The 25,077-nt window shown below is 42.5% G+C and overlaps 2 protein-coding genes and 1 long non-coding RNA gene across 4 annotated transcripts in view; 1 reads left to right on the top strand and 2 right to left on the bottom strand.

The window, feature by feature from the left end:
• Positions 1–25,077, bottom strand: part of LOC139029143 (uncharacterized) — a 140,050-nt gene that overhangs the window by 14,288 nt on the left and 100,685 nt on the right. The gene's annotated exons all lie outside the window — the stretch shown is intronic.
• Positions 7,999–19,227, bottom strand: mettl18 (methyltransferase 18, RPL3 N3-histidine). Of its 2 annotated transcripts, XM_024007366.2 has the most exons (3): positions 19,008–19,164; positions 17,865–18,048; positions 7,999–9,715 (listed from the first exon to the last, which is right to left on the bottom strand). In XM_024007366.2, exons 1-3 carry the CDS (start codon positions 19,019–19,021, stop codon positions 8,681–8,683), a joined length of 1,233 nt encoding a protein of 410 aa, XP_023863134.1. In that variant the 5' UTR covers positions 19,022–19,164; the 3' UTR covers positions 7,999–8,680. The 2 variants fall into 2 exon arrangements, with proteins under 2 accessions (XP_023863134.1, XP_023863135.1); XM_024007367.2 differs by lacking the exon at positions 17,865–18,048 and having other exon boundaries at positions 19,008–19,227.
• The window catches only part of zdhhc16a (zinc finger DHHC-type palmitoyltransferase 16a), a 31,017-nt gene continuing 25,182 nt past the window's right edge, over positions 19,243–25,077 (top strand). Inside the window, exon 1 of the mRNA XM_024007368.3 lies at positions 19,243–19,395. The gene's annotated coding sequence lies outside the window, so the exon portion shown is untranslated. The remainder of the gene's footprint in view (positions 19,396–25,077) is intronic.

Below are 25,077 nucleotides of genomic sequence, written 5' to 3'. Positions count from 1 at the left end.
TCAAGTTCTTCCATGGCCTACATATCCCCAGACATGCCACCCATTGAGCATGTTTGGAATGCTCTGGATCAATGAGTACAACAGCGTGAAGAGTGGGACAACATTCCACAGGCCACAATCAACTCTATGCAACTCTATGTGTCATGCTGCATGAGGCAAATGGTGGTCACACCAGATACTGACTGGCTTTCTGATCCACACCCTTGCCTTTTTTAAGGTATCTGTGACCAACCGATGCATATCTGTATTCCCAGTCATGTGAAATCCATAGATTAGGGCCTAATACATTTATTTCAATTGACTGATTTCCTTATATGAACTGTAACTCAGTAAAAGTTTGGAAATTGTCGCATGTTGCATTTATATTTTTGTTCAGTGTACATTTTTATTATGAGTACTTTGTTTTTGTTTGTTGTTTATTTCAGTGAAGTGAGATCCCTGTAGGGATGAAGACAACCCCAACCTGAACCTTAACTTCTACCCATACACATCACCTTGACCTATATCTTCACATGACTTCTACCAAGCTATGTATCCCATTGCCATCACCCCACTGATACAGTGGCGCAACAACTACAGTCACGACCTTCAATCTTTCCCTACCGAGCATCAATTCACCTTAAACCTGGTCTCCAGGAGTATGAGGAAACCCCAGGGACCTGATCCCAGGGCGTTCCACCACTATCATCAACCTTACCACCTGCCCTGGTGTAACCGTAGACTTACAGTGAGCTCCAAAAGTATTATTTTGGGCTCTGTACTCCAGCACTTTGGATTTAAAATTATACAGTGACTGTGAGGTTAAGGTGCAGACTGTCATCTTTAATTTGAGGGTATTTTCATCCATATCGGGTGAACCGTTTAGAAATTACAGCACTTTTTGTACATCGTCCCCCCATTTTAGGAGACCAAAAGTATTGGGACAAATTCACTTAAAATAAACGTTCGACATCCAAACTCCAGATACTATATGTTTAATACAAAGCAGCCAAATGCTACTTATTTGTTCATTTTCTCCATCTCATTATTTTATTAATACATAGCTACCTCAGGCTACTTCAATGTTGGGAGTCATTCAGGTCTGGTGTTTTCATTTGGCTACCATGTACTACTATAATTTATCAAGGTGTTCTGTAACATTAGCAAGTTTGCATAAGAGAGGGGATTACTCGTTTTACTATTTGCTTTGCCACTCCTTATATAAACTCCTGTCATTTGCCTCTTAGTTCTTACTGTATAACCCCGCCATGCATTTAAACCCTATCTCTCCTACATAACCCACTGTCGTTCTAACCTTTGTCTTTCATATATGTCACCTATGATTGATCTCTCTTACTGTATAACCCTCTGTCATATACTGTATTAAATCCAGTCGAATCTCTCATATCTCATCACTCCTCACATTAGACTGTCCATCAGCATAGAAATATAAGTACTAGAATGGACATTCCCATTGAAGACACTAACTGGTAACTCTTCCATGGAACAGGCTCTGGGTCTGAGTCACCTTTCCCAGTTGAGAGATAACACATAGTTGTGGCCAGGGTGTGTTGGTTGGGAATACGCCATCCTATTACTCTAGTTTAGAATGTTCCCTGAACTGTAAAAATGTGCAGTAAAATCTATGTGCTTGAGCACACACCCTGTTTCTCTATAAATAAGTGTCACTGATGATTTTACTATACATGAATGTTTGACTGTCAATATTAATCCAGTCTGTAGTGTAAATAAACATTCATTATGATGAGATTGTAAAGATGAATGAGAAAGTGAATTTTCTGAAGACACATTTATTAATTTACATGATGTGTACATACAAAATACATACCCCAATTGCAGACATTAGCAGTTTATTACTTAACAAAGCTGAATTGTAATGTGCTGACTACATGTAATCTAGAGAAGGACATAATAATTATTTTATTTGAAACCACAAGTTTGCCATGGAAAGTCAGAGAATCCATATTCCTCATATAGAAGTATAGGTGCTGTCTTGTTATGCTGATAAGCAGTGCCTTGCCAGAAGAACTGAGCCCATAGATGACATCTCCAGTAGCCACCATCTATGGAATTCAGTTCTCAGGGCACAACACCTCTCATTCTCCTCCCACATTGTCTTCCTGAGGTTCTCTTTCACTCTCTAGGCTTTAGCACCTTTTAAATCCATTCAAATGGCTGCTGTAACACCTGGCTCAAAATGGTATTTGTTTTCGTTCAAAGTCAATCTGTGACACTTTAGTATGATATTTTACGTTACTTTAGGTTACATTATGAATGGAATAACAGTGTACGATATCGTACGAATTACAAAACATATAGTTCCATARGTCTTACTGAGTACTACAATAGCATATGAATTGGATGATTCATTTATCATACATTTTGGAGGACGTATAGTATTATACGTCTTTCTCTAAGGCCAGGTTGCTTGTTGCGCACTCATAACAACAAAGGAGAATGACAAATTACGGGAAGAATATATGTTGGCGGTTAGGGGAACTAACGACAAAGGTTATGATCATTTACGTAGCAGGTTATGTGAATTGGGTTAAGTTTAGAATAAGGGTTAGCTAAAATGCTATAATTATCCCAGAGGCGACACAGTACCTTTGGATTGCTAGACGGTCCAGGATTATACCCACCCGGATTGCTAGACGGTCACGGATTATGCCCACCCCTACTCCCGACCAACCTCCCTATTTCGTTTCTGTCTAAAGTAACTAGACCATTAGTAGGTATCATACATCTTGGAGGTGCTCAGAAAAATGTCAAGTATGTTTTGTATGGCTCTGAGGCCAGGCTGGTTGTGCGAGGTTTGCACTTTTGGGACTATTCAACCAGACCCATCAGGCAAATTCAATCAAGTGTACCTCTCTACCATGTTGAAACATCTTTTAAAACCTCAGTAAACGGAACTGGTCTGACTCCTATTTAGAACGAAACCTCTGTACAGCTGAGTGATTAAAGGCAGTGAAACGACGAGGTTGGGCAATCTTTATTTCTATAAAAAGTCACTAAAATGGATGTGAGAAGATGGTGATAGAAGATATCAGCACCTCTTCCTCCTAAGAGTAAAATGCTATTTGGTTGGGCATATTCCATCTTCATCTTAGACTGAACGATGAGCCAGTTTGTTAGAGGGGTATGCAGTTCCTGATCCTAGATCTGTGCTTAAGGGTTACTCCTACTCTTAACCTTGCCAAAAGATGTTTAAAGGATCCATCTGCAGCAGCCAAGATTCCTGAGCGTTTCACAACTTCTGTGATGGAAGTTGGCGGGGAGGAAAGGGAATCTTCTGTGGTGGGGTGATGCAAGGCCTGATTTAGATTGCAATGCGAGATACTGTACAGCAGTGGTCAGCCACAAACAAGCACACACACACTACCAGCCACAGCACTGGTCAAGCCGAGACATGACTTGTTACATAAAACAGTTCCACAGAAACAAGGGGAGTATTCAGGAAGGTGAAACGTTCAGATAAAAATAAATAGTTGATTCACTACATGAAAGACAATCATACTGTATATGTACACAATACATATCTATCTTAACATTCTGTAACGTAGAACCCTGGACAAGCCCCAGCAGTGTGATACAAACACACAATACTTATTTTATGTTGCTCAGTATATCTTTAAATCCACAACAATAGATATGGTTTGCCACTCATCGTCATCTGAACAATTTATGTTGCAGGAATATAACCCATTCAAATGAATAGAGTCAATATTGACAGTGTGAGTACAGTTCGAGGAATCTTCAGTGTTATCCCTGGGTGGTTTACAGTGCATTCCTGAGTGGACATACGCACACACAAACAAACAAGTACCACACGCACACAGAAAGTTGTGAGGAAGAACACACCTTAATATATGCTCAGGAAACTGCAGTCTTCCCGTCAATTAGTTGAACTGAGCAACAACCGGTTGAACTGCCTGGAACTAAACTGGAATAACCTTGCCTGAGACCTGGAGTCTTGTGTTAGCTCCAGGTCTTGTGTTGTTGACTAGGAACTATTGTTATTCAAAAATATCAATGAAAAGATATGAATCACACACATATGGAGTAGACTAAAGCGGGGACAGATCTGGCTACCAGGCAAAGTCTYAACACAGTCTCTAATATTTAATCAACCTCTAGCATATGTAACCCAGACAGAAATGGTTCAATGGCCCCTCATAGATCAGATACTCTAACTCCACACAGCCCTTGTAGCTTTTGGGTTTCTGCCATGTTGCTTACATCCATCCAATTCTCACAGAACGTTGAAAGGCCAACAAGAAGTGTACAAGGGTTTAGTGGTTAATTTCAAACTAGGCGATTTACACTACTTTGTGTGATACATAATGTCGAATAGTAACAGCTCCACATAATCTCTTATTCCAATACAGAAATTATACTCACACAGATTAAGACATTTGTTACTCAAATACTTAKATCAGACTACATACATTGTCCCATTGCTTCATCGTGTCTTTCCCAGAAACAATGTTTTGGCTAATTAAAAAACGAAACTCACAATAGTGACCTGGCCCTCACCCAACAAATAGCGGTATCTTCCATTTTGGCATCTGATATGTCCATTTAAAACACCATATTCTGTTTCATTCTGAAATCCTACTGGAGTTGAGGCCAGCCTCCACATTTCTCCCTCCACCATCCTCCACTGATATCCACCTGTACTGTTCAGCAAGGTCCCACTGTTCCCTGTCCTAGTCACACCACACTGTCTGACATTGAGTTGAGACTCGCTTAAATACCACTCCCCTCCACACTAGTCTCCCCCTCCTTGTTTTTCTAGCTTTCTCTCTGTATGACAAGCAAGGCAGTCACTTCCCAGCAAGGAAACAGTGGGAGTGAGGCTCACGCCCCCACACACAGTGATTCAACATAGCTGCTTCTGAGGAACTCCATCAGACCAGCCCTGCCCTCCCTCTCTCCCTCACTTCCCATCAGAAAACCCGGGGAGAGGCTAGGGGTTGCTTAATAGTCTATAGTCACTTCCTCTGCTTGTCTTCTCTTTTCTCTCACCTTCAACTCTCTCTTATTTCTCTTTTCTGATCTAAAAACATTACAAAAATTAAGCTGAATTCCTGAGAGGAATTGTGTTGTCACGTCCTCTCCGGTCAGATGAAGAGGAGACAAGGGTAGGAGAGGAGGAACCTGTGTTAGAGTATTGATATGAAGCCCTAGTCTGGTGGAGGAAACAGGAATTCCCCTCAACCTCAGAACAGCTGCTGAGTGTAGGTGACAAGGCACAGGAAAACATGCATTGGTTGGTTTCTGTGTGTTTGAGTGAAAAGGAAGTGGATATTTTATGGTCACTTGTTGCCCTTTTTAACAAAGAGGCATGCTTCAAGAGTTGGTGGAATACAATTAGGTTTCCACAAAACCACAAATATTTTTTTCTCTCATATATGTCAATTAGGTTATTGCGTCATTGATTCCGATTAGTGCGTGTGGAGAAGGGAGTCAACTTGACCAATCTAGACAAGCTTGAAGCCTAAAAAATAACATTGACTCCACTGTTAGGTCTACACTATGTGCATGATTAAACTGATAATTAGCCTAGCGGTTAGAGAGGCAAGCCAGCAACTGGAGGGTTGCCAGTTCGAATCCTGGGTCTGATGGGAAAAATCTGGAGGGAAGTGAGCTGGCAATCGGAGGGTTGCTGGCGTTAAATCCTAGATGACATTTCCTGCTGTTGGGCCCTTGAGCACTTAACCCCCCCACAACAGCAGCTCCCAGCGTGGCAACCCTCCACACCTTTCCAAAACCTGTATACAGTGCCTTCAGAAAGTATTCACACCTCTTGACTTTTTCCACATTTGTGTTACAGTCTGAATTTAAAATAGATTAAACTGAGATGTTTTTGTCATTGGCTAACACACTTTACCCCATAATTTCAATGTTTTTAGAAATTTAAAAAAATTAATTAAAAAGGAAAAGCTGAAATGTCTTGAGTCAATAATTATTCAACCCCTTTGTTATGGCAAGACTAAATACTTTTAGGAGTACAAATTTGCTAAAAAAGTCAAATAATAAGTTGCATGAGTGCAATAAGTGTTTAACATGATTTTTGAATGATTACCTCATCTCCGTACCCCACACATACAATGGTCTCTCAGTCGAGCAGTGAATTTCAAACAGATCTGTGTCATAAAAGCTATTCACCTCACCCAGTATTGTAATCAAAACTTACCAGAAGGCATGTAGTCCATGCTTCAGTGTAGTAGTGTGGGCTCAATAGCATCTCATTAGTGTGCAAGATCTTGAGAATCAGCTGTACATGTGATGGAAGAATGCACTGTGCATGCAGAGGGTTGCAATTCCATTGAATTGGGGATAGTTTAACCAAAATATGCCACAAGACCTAGAATTGCCTTATGTGTATCCCACAAAAAAGGTTCACTGTTATAACTTTTTTGATGGATTTAAGGAAAATTCCCAGGCTTAACTTCACATGGAAAATTTCCATAAATTTCCTGGAAAGTTTCTGACCCTTTGCAACCCTAACGGCAAGACCTGAAAACGGTTGTCTAGCAATGATCAACAACTTATTTGACAGAACTTGAAGAATTTGAAAAGAATAAATGGGCAAATGTTGTACAATCCAGGTGTGGAAAGCTCTTATTAAGAGACTTACCTAGAAAATACTCACAGCTATAATCACTGCCATAGCTGTTTCTACAAAGTTTGATTTAATTTTCAATACATTTCTAAAAGCATGTTTTCACTTTGTCATTATGGGATAGTGTGTAAATGGGTGAAAAGAATACACATTTAATCAATTTTGAATTCAGGCTGTAACAACAAAATTAGGAATAAGTAAAGTGGTATGAATACTTTCTGAAGGCACTGTATGTGTATCTTTCTGAGGTGGAAACAGGGGAAGTCAAATTTCAGTTGGAATTGACCAATAAAGTAATCTTAATCTTATTGGATGAAACAGGGCACTCGAGTTGTGCAAGTGTCAATGACTGGAACAGATTAGTCATACACAGAGATGAATGCGAAACACAGAACATAGATGAAAGTGTACACAAACTATCAGTAAGTGGAAGATGTCGTACGATAACCGTAAAACCCACGTTATCCTTCTTCCTCATCATGTTACATTGACACCAACACAAGTGTAACCCGCTTAGGTGGTGCTGCCCTGTTTATTATTCTTCCTAGGAAATCCCCCCTTCTCTCCCACTGGTTTTACTGTGCATTATCCTCCCTTCTCTCAGTCTGTGTTACAGTATTTCTACAAGCTTTAGATTTCCATGATAAAGCTAAAAGGAAATTCCACTCTAGCTATACCACTCTGTCACCATGCTGGACTTCTCTTCCTCAACAGAATCTACCCTGGTTTGTTCCTACTCATAGGTTTACCGTAATAAGTTAAGTGAAAAAAGTGTCAATCATGATTTGTGACACGTTACTATATTTATTCGATGACACATCCAATATGGTCACCCTTCTAGAAAATTGCCACAAGACATTTTGATATGCGTCTATCTTTGATAACATTAGATTGTAACATGACACTGCCAAGTCTTTAAAGCGTATACAAAATAATATTGATGGGGAACAAAATGTGAAAKGGTGAACTAGGAGACAGAAACCACAAAAAGCCCCACTGCAGAATAGATATGCTACACTACAGTGACGCCGGACTCCACTTTCAGACCTCGTCCTTGGGCAGATGGGACAATTTACATTTTGCAGCGGACTTCAGGAACAAGTCTAGCTTTCATGGTGCTATTTGAACACTTTGGGAATCACCTGCAAAGGTCACTGAGCCCATTTCCTTTCCTCCTCCCTACCCCCTTAAAGACCTTCATTTCCTTTCCACTTTTCTCCTGCACTAGCCCTATTCTAAATAAATAAAGTGAGAGAGGTATGTGAACAAAGGGTAAAGTTGACATGAAACGGTATCTTCTTTAGGGTAGTATATTGTGCCTACTTCAACTACCACTTATGACCCCACAATCAAAAATGAATACAAACTCAGCTTTTCTTTATAGTGTATTTCACAAACATACACATAACAAATGGAAACTGAGTTGAAGACATTTTCACATTCACTATAAGTATTGTACAGAAACTTCTACAGTATGTAGAACACAAGAAGCAACGTCCTGTTAAAAACCAACCTGCACCAAATACACTTGCCAAAATACTTTGAAATACTTGAGGTATGCTTGATATTGGCCTAGTTTGCACACTACAATGGAAACAATGGAATAGTGCCACGGTAATGGAATATCTGCTCATCTCCTCTATCTTCTTTATCAGACTTCTGCTTCTTTCCCTCCATCAGTGCAGCTATCCTGTTGTCCTCTTCAACTGGCGAATATTCAAACTCCTCAATCTGCCTTCTTTTCGTGAAGCACATCTCCAGTATTTGACATACAAGGTTTTACCACCAAGAAAAAAAAAAAAAAGCCAGACTGACATACCTACAGTAAGTCTTAAATATTCTATATGTCTTTTCATTATCTGTCAAACAATCAAACATATGGTCATTTTAATTATGKGCAAGTCCTGTTTCTTTGTCACAATTGACACCCGGGTGATCTTTATAGGAAAACGTTTATTTGAAACTGATTGAAGTTAGCACACCGTAGGTAGCATAGAAGTTCCAGGTGCATTGAGTAGAAATTAATMTGAAACTACACAAAGTAAAAAGTCAAGACTTGATTGGTGTTTTGAAGTGCATGGCCACAACATGTCTCTGTAGCCCCTGGTCCACGTCCCACAGTTTCTCCATATCAAACACTCCCTTGTCCTCTATAAACTGTTCAAATAGGTGCAGCCCACCCCCCACCCCAAAGTAGTGGGCCTTGGTGGCCAGGTAGACCACTCCCCTCGGGGCCAACAGTCTGTGGAGGGTGTCGTGAAGAGCTGAGTAGTACGCCGTGTTGTAGATGGTCTCTGAGGTGAAGATGATGTCATATTTAGGGAACAGGTCTTCCTTGAGGACCAGTGCTAGGAACGTTGTCCAGTCGCCCGAGAAGAAACGACAGCAGGTCAGCTTCGTATGCTGGGATGGGTCCAGGGCTTGCCTCTTGGGCGACGGGCTGCCATCCTCTCCCTCTTTTTTCTGTTCATTCTTCTTCTCCTCATCGGACTTTGCCTCTTCATCCTTTTTCATCTCGTCCTCTTCTATAATTGTCTCATCGTCCTCCTCCTGCAGCCCCCGTTTCTTTCCCTTCCTCCCCTTCACTTCTTCCTCCTCCTCCTCCTCTCCTTCCACCTGACAGTTGAGCAGTGCGTTAGGCAGTGTGAGCTGTTCTATAACAGTACTATTATAGTCCTGGAAATGGACCTGACTTGCTCCGCTCTTTAGCGCCAGTAGGCCCAGCAGTCCAGCACCACAGCCCAAATCCAGAACCATCTTCCCCCCGAACGTCTCCCCCTCCCTCTCTAGCAGCTCCAGGAGGTCATAGGTACACTCCCACACCTTCAACCCTCCCTCGTACACCCCGGAGATGAGGTCCGAGCTCTGGGCGGCGGTCCGCGACAGGATCCTCTCGTTGTCATCTCGCTCGCTGGCCGTCCGCTCGAACACAGACTCATTCAGGAAGTGGAGGGGTGGAAGCGTTCCTATGGTAACAGTCTCAGAGACAGCATCGTTGAGGAGAAAGTGGGGATCTGCAGGGGGGTGGTGTTCAACAGCTGCTTTGACAGTTTCTGCTGGAGTGGTGGTGTTGTTGCCGGGCACCTGTTGATTACACACAGGTAAAAGATGCCCATTGTCATGTACAATGCAAAGTACAATCTGCATGCATACACAAGTGTTGTAACTGTCTTGTCTCCTGGTAGTCAACTACATACACATGAATAGAAAAGACATAGTGGGAAGAAAAAGTATGTGAACCCTTTAGAATGACCTYGATTTCTGCATAAATTGGTCATAACATTTTATCTGATCTTCATCTAAGTCAAAACTATAGATAAAACACAGTCTGCTTAAACTAACACACAAACAATTTCATGTTTCATGTCTTCATTGAACACACTGTGTAAACATTCACAGTGCAAGTTGGAAAAGGTATGTGAACCCTTGGATTTAAGAACAGGTTGACACTCCTTTGGCAGCAATAACCTGAACCAAATGTTTTCTGTATCAGACCTGCACAACGGTCAGGAGGGATTTTGGACCATTCCTCTTTACAAAACTGTTTCAGTTCAGCAATATTCTTGGGATATCTGGTGTGAAGCGCTCTCTTGAGGTCATGCCAATCGGGTTGAGGTCAGGACTAACTGGGCCACTCCAGAAGGCGTATTTTCTTCTGTTCAAGCCATTCTGTTGTTGATTTACTTATGTCTTTTGGGTTGTTGTCCAGTTGCATAACCTAACTTCTGTTGAGCTTCAATTGGCAGACAGATAAAGACATTTTGCAGGAGAATGTTAGGCTAAACTGCGATGATAGCAAGTTGTCCAGGCCCCGAGGCAGCAAAGCAGCCCCAAACCATGATGCTCAATTTGTCTTACCCTGTACTGACTTTGAGATACTTCTGTAATCCTTTCCAGATTTATGCACGGCAACCATTCTTAATCTTAGGTATTCTGAGATCTCTTTTGTTTGAGGGATGGTTCACATCAGGCAATGCTTCTTGTGAATAGCACTCAAATTTGTGAGTGTTTTTCTGGGGGGCAGGGCAGCTCTAACCAACATCTCCAATCTCGTCTCCTTGATTGGACTCCAGGTTAGCCGACTCCTGACGCCAATTAGCTTTTGGAGAAGTCAATTAGCCTAGGGGTTCACATACTTTTCCCAACCTACACTGTGAATGTTTAAATGTTGTATTCAATATAGACAAGAAATACAATAATTTGTGTGTTATTAGTTTAAGCACAGTTTGTCTATTGTTGTGATTTAGATGAAGATCAGGTAAAATTTTATGTCAAATTTATGCAGAAATCCAGGTAAATCCAAAGGGTTCACATACTTTTTCTTGCCACTGTAGAAGCATCCTAATGCTTACGCACAAGCAAAGATGCCTAATGTCATGAATAACACYGACTCCCTCTTGTGGTTGGCTACACACTGTCCCAGTATCTGTGTGTTAGAGATGTTGATGAGTATGACGCATCTCATCTCTAACACCCAGGAAGCTCAGATTCAAACTTCCATTAGACAGCTCTGCAATCATTGTCAAATAATGTTTGTTACTCACCAAATAAGGCGGGTCGCTGTGCAACTATCTTCATCTACTACCGTTAGGGCTGATATGTACTTCCCAAGTTCTAAATAAACATGTACAAGCAACCGAAAAACTGTGTCTTTGGCACCTCCAATGTATTGAGCTGTTGCAGAATTTCAACCTGTGCGGGGCAGTAATGCAGGTGCCAAAMAGGCATTTTTTTCAGTTGCTTGTACATTTTTATTTAGACCTTTTTTAGGAAGTACATAACGAAAGTTCATATTAGCGCAACTCAATTTTTTGACATAACACTTGCAGAGCTGTCTAATGGGAGTTTGAATAAAAAAACAATAAAAAATAAATAATAAAAAACATTGGCCGAGACGATATCAGGCTTTTATTGGCCTTTTCTAGTCTATCGGCTTTGCCAATATTCCCGCTAAATAGCAAAGCTGCTGCTATGCTAGCCGCCACTCACGRCTGAGCCACGAGCACTGCACAATGCCGTGGAATGTCTAGCTGGGAAAAATCAGCAGCAGCAAGCTAGCTCATTTTCTAACAGAAATAGAAATGAATGGATTTGGATGAATTGACAGTGACCAAAATGTTACTTCTGTTGCAAATATTAGTTTAGTTAATTCACTAATAGTAAGGCTTGCGTCGACGTGCCTGGACATGCATGCAATAAGCAAGCTAGCTAAGCAGATATCCTAATCTTTGCCAACAGGTCACATAGCTAGCTATATACACTGCTCAAAAAAATTTGGAGTCACACTCAAAATTAAAGTGGAAAACCACACTACAGGCTGATCCAACTTTGATGTAATGTCCTRAAAACAAGTCAAAATGAGGCTCAGTAGTGTGTGTGGCCTCCACGTGCCTGTATGAGCTCCCTACAACGCCTGGGCATGCTCCTGATGAGGTGGCGGATGGTCTCCCTGCAGGCATCTCCTCCCAGACCTGGACTAAAGCATCCGCCAACTCCTGGACAGTCTGTGGTGCAACGTGGCGTTGGTGGATGGAGCGAGACATGATGTCCCAGATGTGCTCAATTGGATTCAGGTCTGGGGAACGGCGGGCCAGTCCATAGCATCAATGCCTTCCTCTTGCAGAACTGCTGACACACTCCAGCCACATGAGGTCTAGCATTGTCTTGCATTAGAAGGAACCCAGGGCCAACCGCACCAGCATATTGTCTCACAAGGGGTCTGAGGATCTCATCTCGGTACCTAATGGCAGTCAGGCTACCTCTGGCGAGCACATGGAGAGCTGTGCGGCCCCCAAAGAAATGCCACCCCACACCATGACTGACCCACCGCCAAACCGGTCATGCTGGAGGATGTTGCAGGCAGCAGAAGGTTCTCCACGGCGTCTCCAGACTCTGTCACGTCTGTCACGTGCTCAGTGTGAACCTGCATTCATCTGTGAAGAGCACAGGGCGCCAGTGGTGAATTTGCCAATCTTGGTGTTCTCTGGCAAATGCCAAACGTCCTGCACGGTGTTGGGCTGTAAGCACAGCCCCCACCTGTGGACGTCGGGCCCTCATACCACCCTCATGGAGTCTGTTTCTGACCGTTTGAGCAGACACATGCACATTTGTGGCCTGCTGGAGGTCATTTTGCAGGGCTCTGGCAGTGCCCTTCCTGCTCAAAGGCGGAGGTAGCGGTCCTGCTGCTGGGTTGTTGCCCTCCTACGGCCTCCTCCACGTCTCCTGATGTACTGGCCTGTCTCCTGGTAGCGCCAATTATAGCAGCAGGCTCAAGTTACAACCTGCCCATTTCTTGACAGATAGCTGAACTAGCCAATCGAGTCACTTCAAATATCATCCTGGCAGCTGTGTTTTTTAGAGATGCGTCCTGACAGCTGAAAAATAATTTCTCTACAAATCATGACGTCACATTGGAACCATTTTCATTGGATACGTGTTCTTCTAAACTCAMCAAAAAAATAAACGTCCCCTTTTCAGGACCCGGTCTTTCAAAGATAATTCGTAAAAATCCAAATAACTTCACAGATCTTCATTGTAAAGGGTTTAAACACTGTTTCCCATGCCTGCTCAATGAACCATAAACAATTAAATGAACATGCACCTGTGGAACGGTCAATAAGACACTAACAGCTTACAGACGGTACATCTGAACATCACACTTGCGAGATAGGTACAGGATGGCAACAACTGCCCGACTTACACCAGGAATGCACAATCCCTCCATCAGTGCTCAGACTCTCAGCCTATTGCGGACAGAGGCTGGACTGAGGGCTTGTAGGCCTGTTGTAAGGCAGGTCCTCACCAGACATCACCAGCAACAACGTCACCTATGAGCACAAACCCACCGTCGCTGGACCAGACAGGACTGGCAAAAAGTGATGTTCACTGACGAGAAAAGTGCTCTTCACTGACCCCTGGTTTTGTCTCACCAGGGGTGATGGTCAGATTCGCGTTTATCGTCGAAGGAATGAACATTACACCGAGGCCTGTACTCTGGAGCGGGATCGATTTGGAGGTGGAGGGTCCGTCATTGTCTGGGGCGGTGTGTCACAGCATCATCATCGGACTGAGCTTGTTATCATTGCAGGCAATCTCAACGCTGTGCGTTACAGGGAAGACATCCTCCTCCCTCATGTGGTACCCTTCCTGCAGGCTCATCCTGACATGACAATGCCACCAGCCATACTGCTCGTTCTGTGCATGATTTTCTGCAAGACATGAATGTCAATGTTCTGCCATGTCCAGCGAAGAGCCCGGATCGCAATCCCATTGAGCACGTCTGGGACCTGTTGGATCGGAGGGTGAGGGCTAGGGCCATTCCCCCCAGAAATGTCTGGGAACTTGCAGGTGCCTTGGTGGAAGAGTGGGGTAACATCTCACAGCAAAAACTGGCACATCTGGTGCAGTCCATGAGGAGATGCATTGCAGTACTTAATGTAGCTGGTGGCCACACCAGATACTGACTGTTACTTTTGATTTTGCCCCCCTTTATTCAGGGACACATTATTCCATTTTTTAGTCACATGTCTGTGGAACTTGTTCAGTTTATGTCTCAGTTGTTAGGTTTATATTCTTAAACTAACAGCAGCGACCTATATGATGTCCTTCCATACAGGCGTGACATGCCGAGTGATGCTTCTATGCAAATGCTGTTGATCAGTAGGCTAATTAAGTCCCAAATGAAAGGCAAACAGATTGTCATCTGCAGCACCATGGATTCCACTGATGCGCCAAAAAAAACACTCCTACTGAATATGCATTCACCTGTATTGTGATTAGGCCTATGACATCTTAATTTACCCAGTTCATCAAGAGATTTACCATTCAAATACAATTATTACCATTATGTAATTATTTTTGATTAAATGTGATAATGCATTAATGAAAAAATCGTGACGTGTCTTTGAGCAAGGCACATAACCCTAATTGCTCCTGTAAATCGCTCTGGATAAGTGTGTCTGCTAAATGATTAAAATGTAAATCAATGCACACATGGCTGTCTCTGGGAAATATCATCAACATTTTCAAATTTAATGATGTTGAATATTGGTAGACCGTCATRGTAAATAAGAATTTGTTCTTAACCGACTTCCCTAGTTAAATAAAAGGTTACATAAAAAAAATGTTGAACAGCAAAAATCTCAATCGTCTCACAAAAAATCCATATCGGACATGTCTGGTTTAAATCTGAGTTTCCTGGGCATTAGAGATGAGACCCGTCATACTCATCGTCGACAAGGTTAAATAAAAAATMTAAATCTCTAAAGGGCTATCCACACCAAGGACAATAACTATCATGAAAGTACGGTTGATATTTTTTGATTTATCAGGGGGTGATGCAGGATCCTCAGCACCCCTAATTCCTGTAACTATGCGATCAACAGCTACTTATTAATAGGCCAACAGCATGCAGTAGGATGCGTTGATCAGTTGATTTACAGGTATACTGCAGAACAATAAACGACCCACTGGTGTGGATGCTCGCCAACGTTTAGACTGAAATAAGAGTTTCAGGTTGGATATTCGCGCTTTCAAACCACTTTAGCCACAAACTCCAAATAAGTGTCATGATGTTGGAAAAATTGCACACAACATTGTACAGGTCTTATTTTCACGATTTGGACCTTAATTTGCTTTGCAAAGCTAATAAACATGTGAGCAGCATTTTGTATTCCTAGTTGAATTAGGTAAACAAGCCTTTTTTTACATTTGAATTTCAATKGCTCCTTGGTCATGTGACCTACTGACTGCAAACAAGGTTCAGAATGTACAATCAGTGGGCCGACACATTGCACACCCTTTAGTTTGTCCATTTTAATCTCATGCAATTTTACATTAATTTGTCTGCTCTGCCTTCCTTCCTGACCTCCAGGCAGGCCCCCCGTTGACCTGGTGACCTCTAGGCCTACACTCCCTGCCTGCCTTCTCCCTGGGCCTGAGAGTGTATAGCTTACTCCCTGGAACTACAGACCTACTCGGTCAACACCCCTCTCCACTGGCCTTAGAGTATAGCTTACTCCCTGGAATTACTAAAACGTCTATAGTCCCGCTGTCAGGATCCACGTGGACCTGATAACCCTTAACAGGCTCTGGGCACATGGTAATCCGCCAGCTTTTATTCGCTCAGAGAATAAGTCCCCAACCCAACCTCCACAGCCTGAGTGCTGCCCCCAGCCCGATTCCAGCCACCCCTGAGTGCCCCCCCCGCCTTGGGGGAGGCCTCCTCGTGCACCTGGTAACCTTTTGACTTCCACAGCGAGGCCCAACCTGACGTACAGTCCCACCAGAGGATGGGCCCGGGCGGATGGGCGCCCACCACCTAGCCCCCTACCTATCCAGAGCCCAATGTAAATGTCTTATGCCTTCTACCCGCCTGCCTGGGCTCTCYCACACTCCATGTCTGGCCTCTGGCCCTTCTCCGTGGACCTGTAACCCATAAGTAAAGCAGGAGGATGGTGAAGCAAATACACCAAATGTCTGAACCTGTGGTTCATCTCATGCTGAGCAGGATTACTATTGCAACATCATCAGTAGGGTAAAACTAACCTGTCTCACGACGGTCCAAACCCAGCTCACGTTCCCTATTAGTGGGTGAACAATCCAACGCTTCACAATGATAGGAAGAGACACCCCACTTTCACGGTCTGTATTCATACTGAAAATCAAGATCAAGCGAGCTTTTGCCCTTCTGCTCCACGGGAAGTTTCTGTCCTCCCTAAGCTCGCCTTAGGACACCTGCGTTACTGTTTGACAGGTGTCCCGCCCCAGTAAAACTCCCCACCTGCCACTGTCCCTGGGTCGCACCCAGCGCGAGCACCGGGGTCTCGCATCCCCGGGTAAGCGAAAAAACGATAAGAATAGTGGTATTTCACCGGCGGCCGAGGCCTCCCACATTCTACACCTCATGTTTCTTCACAGTGCCAGAGTCAAGATCAACAAGGACTTCTTTCCCCGCTGATTCAGTCAAGCCCGTTCCCTTGGCTGTGGTTTTGCTAGATAGTAGGTAGGGACAGTGAGATTCTCATCCATCCATTCATGCGCGTCACTAACTGGATGACGAGGCATTTGGCTACCTCAAGACTTATAATTATGTCCCGCCGTTTACCCCCGCGTCATCTAATTTCCTCACTTTGACATGAGGGAGTCACAGCCACCCCGAAGGTGGTTTGAGTGCAGCCGCAAAGGGAAGCATGCTACGGTCAGATATCATCAAATTGACATCCATTCGAATCACGCCGGTGGCATCAGAGGCTTTTCTGTCTTACAAACTGGACATCAGTTGCCACTACTAACCTTCAGTGGCCTTTAACTTGGTTTTTACACCCAATCGACATCAAGTGCCAGCGCAATACTTATAGGCTTGAGAACCAAATACCCCTTTCAGTATCTAGCGYCATCATTTGCTTGCCTAGTCAGCCCTCCAGGATAGAGCCATAGGAACCACTTTTACCAGCGCTTCATCAATATTCCTCACTTTGACATGAGTGGGTCACAGTCACTCCAAGGGTGATTTGAGTGCGACAGGTGGGTACACTCCTTTGAATTTCATCAAGTTGACATTCAGTGATCTGTGCCCAGTGGGAACCTAGGCTTCTGCCGTCCGTTTTATGGTTCCGCCTCCCTCCCCAGACAAGCTGGAGATACCTCTCCCCACTTCGTAGGGCATGAGCCAGATCCATGCAATGCCCCATCACTGCGGGGCCAATGGGTTTTGTCTCTGCCTCAAGTCTAGTGAGCGTAGAGGAGACCTCCCCACCTACAATGTGTGGTGCCGGCGAGCACCGTAGCCGGGGTGATCCGCGAGAAGGGCCCGGCACGCGTTCGAGTTGCCGACACCAACCACCGGACCCAAACCCCCACCTGTCCACCTTCGGCTCGCCAATGGACACCACCCCGACGAAACCCCACACGCAGCCCCTTGCGAGTCCATGCAAGAGAGACCGCGAGATGGACCGCACAACAAACTTCCAACGGTGGTGAGAGGAGGGCAACGGAGCGACTGCTCCCCAGGCCGCGGCTCGAGCCCAGCCCCGCCCTCGCACCCCAGCCTGACCGACCCAGCCCCTAGAGCCAATCCTTATCCCAAAGTTAGGGATCTTTTTTGCCAACTTCCCTTACCTACATTGTTATAACATGCCAGAGGCTGTTCACCTTGGAGACCTGCTGCAGATATGGGTACGACGCGAGAATTACACCCTCTCCCCCGGATTTTCAAGGACCAGGGAGAGCTCACCGGACACCGCAACGCTTTCCWGGGCTTGGGCCCCTCTCTCAGGGCGAACCCATTCCAGGGCACCCTGCCCTTCACAAAGAAAAAAAGAGGACTCTCCCCAGGGCTCCCGCCAGCTTCGCCGGGATCGGTCGCGTTACCATACTGGATGCCTTGCGGCTCCCGTCTCCGCCAGTCTGTGGACATTCTGAAAGTCATTAGGTCACATTAACAAGGAGCTTTTTGAAATTTGAAAGTTTACAAAATTAATGTAAAAACGTGAGATGAAAATGGACAAGCTTAAGGGTATGCAATATAGAAGGGTAGTCAGTGTACATTCTGAACCTTGTTTGAAGTCAGTAGGTCACATAACTAAATAGCTATGGAAATTAGAATGTTTACAAAATTAATTTAAAATCATGTGGGATGAAAATAGACAAACTAAAGGGTGTGCAACATAGAGGGGTAGTTAGTGGACATTATGAACCTTGTTGGAGGTCAGTAGGTCACATGACCAAGGAGCTATTAGAATTATTAACATTGAAAAACCATGTAAAATTGTGAGATGAAAATGGACAAACTAAAGGCTGTGCAACGTGTAGGCCCACTGAGTGTACATTCTGAACCTTGTTTGAAGTCAGGTCACATGACATAGGAGCTATTTAATTTTTTTAATTTAAGTGTGTAATGTGTGTCTATGCAACGGGTTAGCTAGAACCAGTTTTGAAAGTTTTAGGAGTAATGGTTAAAGAGATATTGAAATTAGAAAAAATGTAATTTGTCACTATGTTGTCGGTCCCTAACTGCTGTTGGTGGACGTAAGTTAAACGACAGGCGAATATCTGTCGAATATCCAACCTGATTCTGTCTTTACCTCGGGCGTTTATAGTTATGTTGCTCTAATTTATTGTTATAGTTATCATACTTGGTGTGGATGGCCCTTAACGCAGATACAGGGGCAGCTGCACACCATCCCTTTTAAACAAGAATATAAAGCCAGGGTTACTTCTACTTCATAAATAAATTATATTCAGTTCCATTTAATTAACGTAACAGGAATTCTGCTCTAGGTAACAGCCCAAAAAGCCTGGGGGATTCTTTGGGACCTCATAACTAACCTCATAAATCTACTTGTACTGGCTCGAGCTAGCTAGCTCTGTTACTCACAGGTTTGACTGCATAATCCTGCTTTCCAGTTTGTGGTTTACTTTCTTCACCTTGTTGCCCCTTTGTCGTTAACTGCACGTCGAAATTGAAACTGAACGACATAGTTCTAACGAAGCAGTGTATTTAACTAGTATTGCTATAAAAGGTAGGGAATCAATTCAGCAACCTACATCAACTACACGCGGACTGGAAGGAAAAGGAGTTAGCTAAATACCCAGAACACCTTGCAGCACTGAGTCTGCGCAGTAGAGGAGTAGCGTTTGAGCTAAAAACGAAGCTCGCGCCAGAGTATCTCTCTCAAGTATTCGCCTCCGAATAATTTAAACCTACTTCGGTATAATGGCCAGAGATAACACCGTTCTCGCGGGTGGCGTGCGATCCTAAGAAAGTGAGTAAATGCATTCATTGTATTTGTGCAATGGTAGCTAGCAAGCAGCATACAACGCTACTCTTCAAGCTTGTTACTGGTAAGCTCACGACACTGCTGGTCTGTGACAATGGGCTTTTCATTTCAATAGATTATTTTTGGTGAGGAAGATGTCAGCGTTTAAATTGATATGAATGTCTGCATATTATTGTTTAGCTATCTTTTCTAAACAGCCTTCAGTCCGTCGTGTCATCACATTGAACCCCCATCCTTTTGTTTTTACACTGCTGCCACTCGCTGTTTTATCTATGCATAGTCACTTTCTAAATTACCTCGACTACCCTGTACCCCCTGTATAATGGCTCGTTGTTCTGTCATTTTGTGTTATATCACTTTAGTTTGTTTAGTAAATATTTTCTTAACTCTATTTCTTTAACTGCATTGTTGGTTAATTAAGGGCTTGTAAGTAAGCATTTCACTGTAAGGGCTACTACACGTGTTGTATTCGGTGCATGAGACAAATACAATGTTCAAATGAAATCAAATTGTATCACGAAAAAGCTTTATTCGTTCTGTGACACTGGCAGACCGAGGTAAAGACAGTTTCAGATTGGATATTCGCCTGTAGTTTTCCTTACGTCCACCAACAGCAGTTAGGGACCGTCAACATAGTGACAAATCAAAATGTTCAAATTCCAATAGCTATTTAACCATTACTCCTAAAACGTTCAAAGCTGGTTCTAGCTAACCCGATGGCATAGACATTTTTTGCACACATTTATTTTTTGTCGATTTACATCTTGCACTATTTTAAATTATTTATTTACATTTTTGAATTTCAATAGCTCATTGGTCGTATGACCTACTCGACTCAAACAAGGTTCAGAATGTCCACTGACTACCCTTCTATATTGCTTGCATATTATATAGTTTGTACATTTTCCATCTCACACGTTTTTACATTAATTTTTCCAAATGTAAAATTTCAATAGCTCCTTGGTCATGTGACCTAGAGACTTCAAACAAGGTTCAGAATGTCCACTCAGTGGGCACCCTTTAGTTAGTCCATTTTCTTCTCACAAGATTTTACATTAATTTTTCAAAATGTAGAATTTCAATAGCTCCTTGGTCATGTGACCTACTGACTTCAAACATGGTGCAGAATGTACCCTTCTATATTGCACACTCTTGTTTGTGTACTGTAAAATCACGTGGTTTAATGTACATTTTTCATAGTTTTAAACTTCAATAGCTCCTTGGTCATGTCAATTACACACCTAAGAAGCGTGCAGTGGATATACACCCATATTGCATAACCTAGTTATGTCTCTTCTATATTGTTGTACATTAATATTAGTTTGACAATTAGGGGGTTCAGTCCAGTGTTTACCCGTTTCTTTAATATTTATCTATAATTATTGGTAGTTCTAAGTACTTATTTTCCCTGTTTAGCAGCGGTACACAATAGGAGAGAGACAGATAATATCTCCTTTCGTTGTTAATATCAACCATAAAGGAAAAGGATGAGATGAGGTAGGCTGCAGTGGGTTTGCTGGTCAATACATATACTGAACATGTAACCACAGTGATGGTGGCCAGTAAATCAATTAATAAAAATTGAATATTGACAAATTAAACAGAAATTGTAGACCTTTAATCTTTTCCAACATGTCAACAGACACTTAACTTCAAATAAGTATGAAACATTAACTTTGTTAACTTTCTCTTTATCCCGGTTGATGTACATTTCAGAGCCTCTTCGGTGTGGATAGGGTATAGCATACATTTTCAACAACAAAGACTGCACTTCCAGTTTCTGTTCTTTACTCTGTTGAACTATTTTGTCTTCATTCCTAGTTACAGCACATGGAGCCACCGTTGGCATGCAAAACATTCAATCTAAAACAAAACAAAGTGTAACACGTTATAAATAATATCAAATATCAATGTAGAATGAAGATTTAGCCATCCATTGTGTTATATCATAAATTGTTTTACATGCCGCCACTGTTGTCAAAAGATTATAAACATGTTAAATGAAGTTACTAACCCAGTCAGTCTTTGGGCCACATCCGGGTTCTTTATCAGTGGCACACATGAAGCAGTTGTTGGCTTTGTTGAACTCTGAAATCATAGGCATGAACTGAACATATGGCTGTCTGACACAACTACATAAAAATAATGAATTTACTTTGAATTAAATGTCATTACATACCAGACATTTTTAGTATATCCTCAGCCATTTCTTTTCGCAGTTGTTCCATGTGGTTTTTGAAGGTTCCATATCAATTTGGGAGGGGATGTTGGGGAAGTTCTGTGCAACTTCCTTGGCCATCTACACCAAAAAATAAAATTGAGTTTTTGACCTAATTGTCACATAACAGCTAACCATTCATTATTGAAAATATAACTATCAAACCTGCATTACAAAGACCTCGCAGCTGAAGGTGTCCTGCTGCATGGTGTGAGTTATTTTCCGTCCATTCCACTTTATGTCCACCCAGTCGTCTTTTCCATGGCAGGATCTTCTCATTTTGAAGTATTCTCTTTTTTATGTAAACATAATGGAATTCTGATTAGTTATAGGCAAATGAATACACAAGCCAAATTTGTATGCTGTTTTCCTTATCACTTTAAACTAGTAGTAATTTAGTAGTAGAGGTAATTTCCTTTATGCCCCATTACACACACACACACACACACACACACACACACACACACACAGCCTAAATTATAGGCACTGAACCATTTACAGGACAATAATAAAAGTAGCATATAGGATCCAACCCTATCAGAGTGGATAAATGTAGAGCGTTTGTAGATAAGAAAAAAATATTAAGTGACCGTTTCATCAGTACGTGCTTAAAAAAAGTAATATCACAAAGATCACAGATGACAGTGCCCACCAAATCTATGACAATAGAGAATGAATTGTAAGCYCCAAAGTGTGTTTGTAAAAAAATAATATCTGAAAATGTCAGTTGTTGAACATAATACTTCTATTTTGAAATAGCAATTTATGATATATGCAGTTGAGGAATATTCCATGTACCAACACTACATGTAGGACAGACATTCCCACATACATTTTTTATTTATTTTATTTTTTATTTCACCTTTATTCATCCAGGTAAGCCAGTTCTCATTTAGTGCTCATCCAGTTCTCATTTACAACTGCGACCTGGCCAAGATAAAGCAAAGCAGTGTGACACAAACAACAAAACATAGTTACACATGGAATAAACAAATGTACAGTCAATAACACAATATAAAAGTCTATATTCAGTGTGTGCAAATGAAGTAAGATTAGTGAGGTAAGGCAATAAATAGGCCYTAGTGGCGAAATAATAATTACAATTAAGCAAATAAACACTGGAGTGATAGATGTGCAGAAGATGAATGTACAAGTAGAGATACTGGGGTGCAAAGGAGCAAAAATATAAATGGCAATATGAGGATGTGGTAGTTGGATGTGCTATTTACAGATGGGCTATGTACTGTTTGGGCACAGACCTGGATAGCATGACAGAACTATGTAGTAGCTTGCAACTCCACCCCCTTTGGCTTTCGACTCTGCCAATAAGAATGTTGTGATTGACAGACTCAACAGCCTTGGTTTCTCAAAATGACTGCCTCGCCTGGTTCACCAACTACTTCTCAGACAGAGTTCAGTGTGTCAAATCGGAGGGCCTGTTGTCCGGACCTCTGGCAGTRTCTATGGGGGTGCCACAGGGTTCAATTCTCGGGCTGACTCTTTTCTCTGTATACATCAATGATGTCGCTCTTGCTGCTGGTAATTCTTTGATCCACCTCTACGCAGATGACACCATTCTGTATACTTCTGGCCCTTCTTTGGACATTGTGTTAACTAACCTCCAGACGAGCTTCAATGCCATACAACTCTCCTTCCGTGGCCTCCAACTGCTCTTAAATGCAAGTAAAACTAAATGCATGCTCTTCAACTGATCGTTGCCCGCCCGTCCAGCTTCACTGCTCTGGACAGTTCTGACTTAGAATATTTGGACAACTACAAATACCTAGGTGTCTGGTTAGACTGTAAACTCTCCTTCCAGACTCACATTAAACATCTCCAATCCAAAATTAAATCTAGAATCGGCTTCCTATTTCGCAACAAAGCATCCTTCACTCATGCTGCCAAACATACCCTTGTAAAACTGACCATCCTACCGATCCTCGACTTCGGCGATGTCAGTTACAAAATAGCCTCCAACACTCTACTCAGCAAATTGGATGCAGTCTATCACAGTGCCATCCGTTTTGTTACCAAAGCCCCATATACTACCCACCACCGCGACCTGTACGCTCTCGTTGGCTGCCCCTCGCTTCATACTCGTCGCCAAACCCACTGGCTCCAGGCCATCTCAGCTCACTGGTCACCATAGCAGCACCCACCAGTAGCACGTGCTCTAGCAGGTATATCTCACTGGTCACCCCCAAAGCCAATTCTTCCTTCGGCCGCTTCTCCTTCCAGTTCTCTGCTGCCAATGACTGGAACATACTGCAAAAATCACTGAAGCTGGAGACTTACCTCCCTCACTATCTTTAAGCACCAGCTGTCAGAGCAGCTCACAGATCACTGCACCTGTACATAGCTKATCTGTAAATAGCCCATCCAATCTACCTCATCCCCATACTGTATTTATTTATTTATCTTGCTCTTTTGCACTCCAGTATCTCTACTTAAACATTCATCTTCTGCACATTCTACCACTCCAGTGTTTAATTGCTATATTGTAATTACTTCGCCACCACGGCCTATTTATTGCCTTACCTGTCTTATCCTACCTCATTTGCACATACTGTATATACATTTTTCTACTGTATTATTGATTTTATGTTTGTTTATTCCATGTGTAACTCTGTTGTTGTATGTGTCGAACTACTTTGCTTTATCTTGGCCAGTTCGCAGTTGCAAATGAGAACTTGTTCTCAACTAGCCTACCTGGTTAAATAAAGGTGAAATAAATAAATAAAATAAAGTTATTTCTTGGGGAAAATGTATACACATACATAGAGGCATTTTTCAGCTATGATTTTACCACTCAGAATCCAGAATGGATATGACAATGTGGCCAGCACAGGATGTAATACACCCTTACAACAATCTACATTTTGATCTTCTTGACTTCTTATCTGGTTAACTTCTGTGTCAAGAAAAGAGCCCCAATTAGGGGTTAGTGTACTCCAGTAAAAAAGGGCTGATTTAGATTAAAAACTATTGCCCTGTGTTCATAGGGGCATGATAGACTCGTCACTGGTAGAATTGAGTTTGCACTTTATTGGCCAAAACACCCACAGACCCACAAGGTTGAGGTTACTCTTGGACAGTAATTAGTATTTTTTTGTTTTTGATGCATTGTGTCTTCTAACTGTCCAAGAATAGGATCCAAAGTGTTAGGAAAGATTTGTTCCCATAAATACAAAGGAGGATGTCTCTCCTCATACCTCTGGCACTTTAGTCAGACTGCCAGACTGTGCACCACAGAGCCAATCAGGAGAGAATACATACAGGTCAACGGTGCCAATTGAAAGTCAAGGGGTATGTCTGTGCCTTTTGGATTACTCTCTCTTTACAGAGAAGCCCTGTGGTTCAAGTCAAGAGCTACCCTTCCCCTTTCAGTCTGCTCTGCACATGTCTGAAAGTGACAGAGCCAGCAGCCAAGAGTTTTTCACAGTATGTCA

Source organism: Salvelinus sp. IW2-2015, linkage group LG18, assembly GCF_002910315.2.
Source record: "Salvelinus sp. IW2-2015 linkage group LG18, ASM291031v2, whole genome shotgun sequence".
NCBI lineage: Eukaryota > Metazoa > Chordata > Actinopteri > Salmoniformes > Salmonidae > Salvelinus > Salvelinus sp. IW2-2015.
Note: the sequence above shows the minus strand (reverse complement) of the source record. Positions and strands in the feature narration are given on the sequence as shown.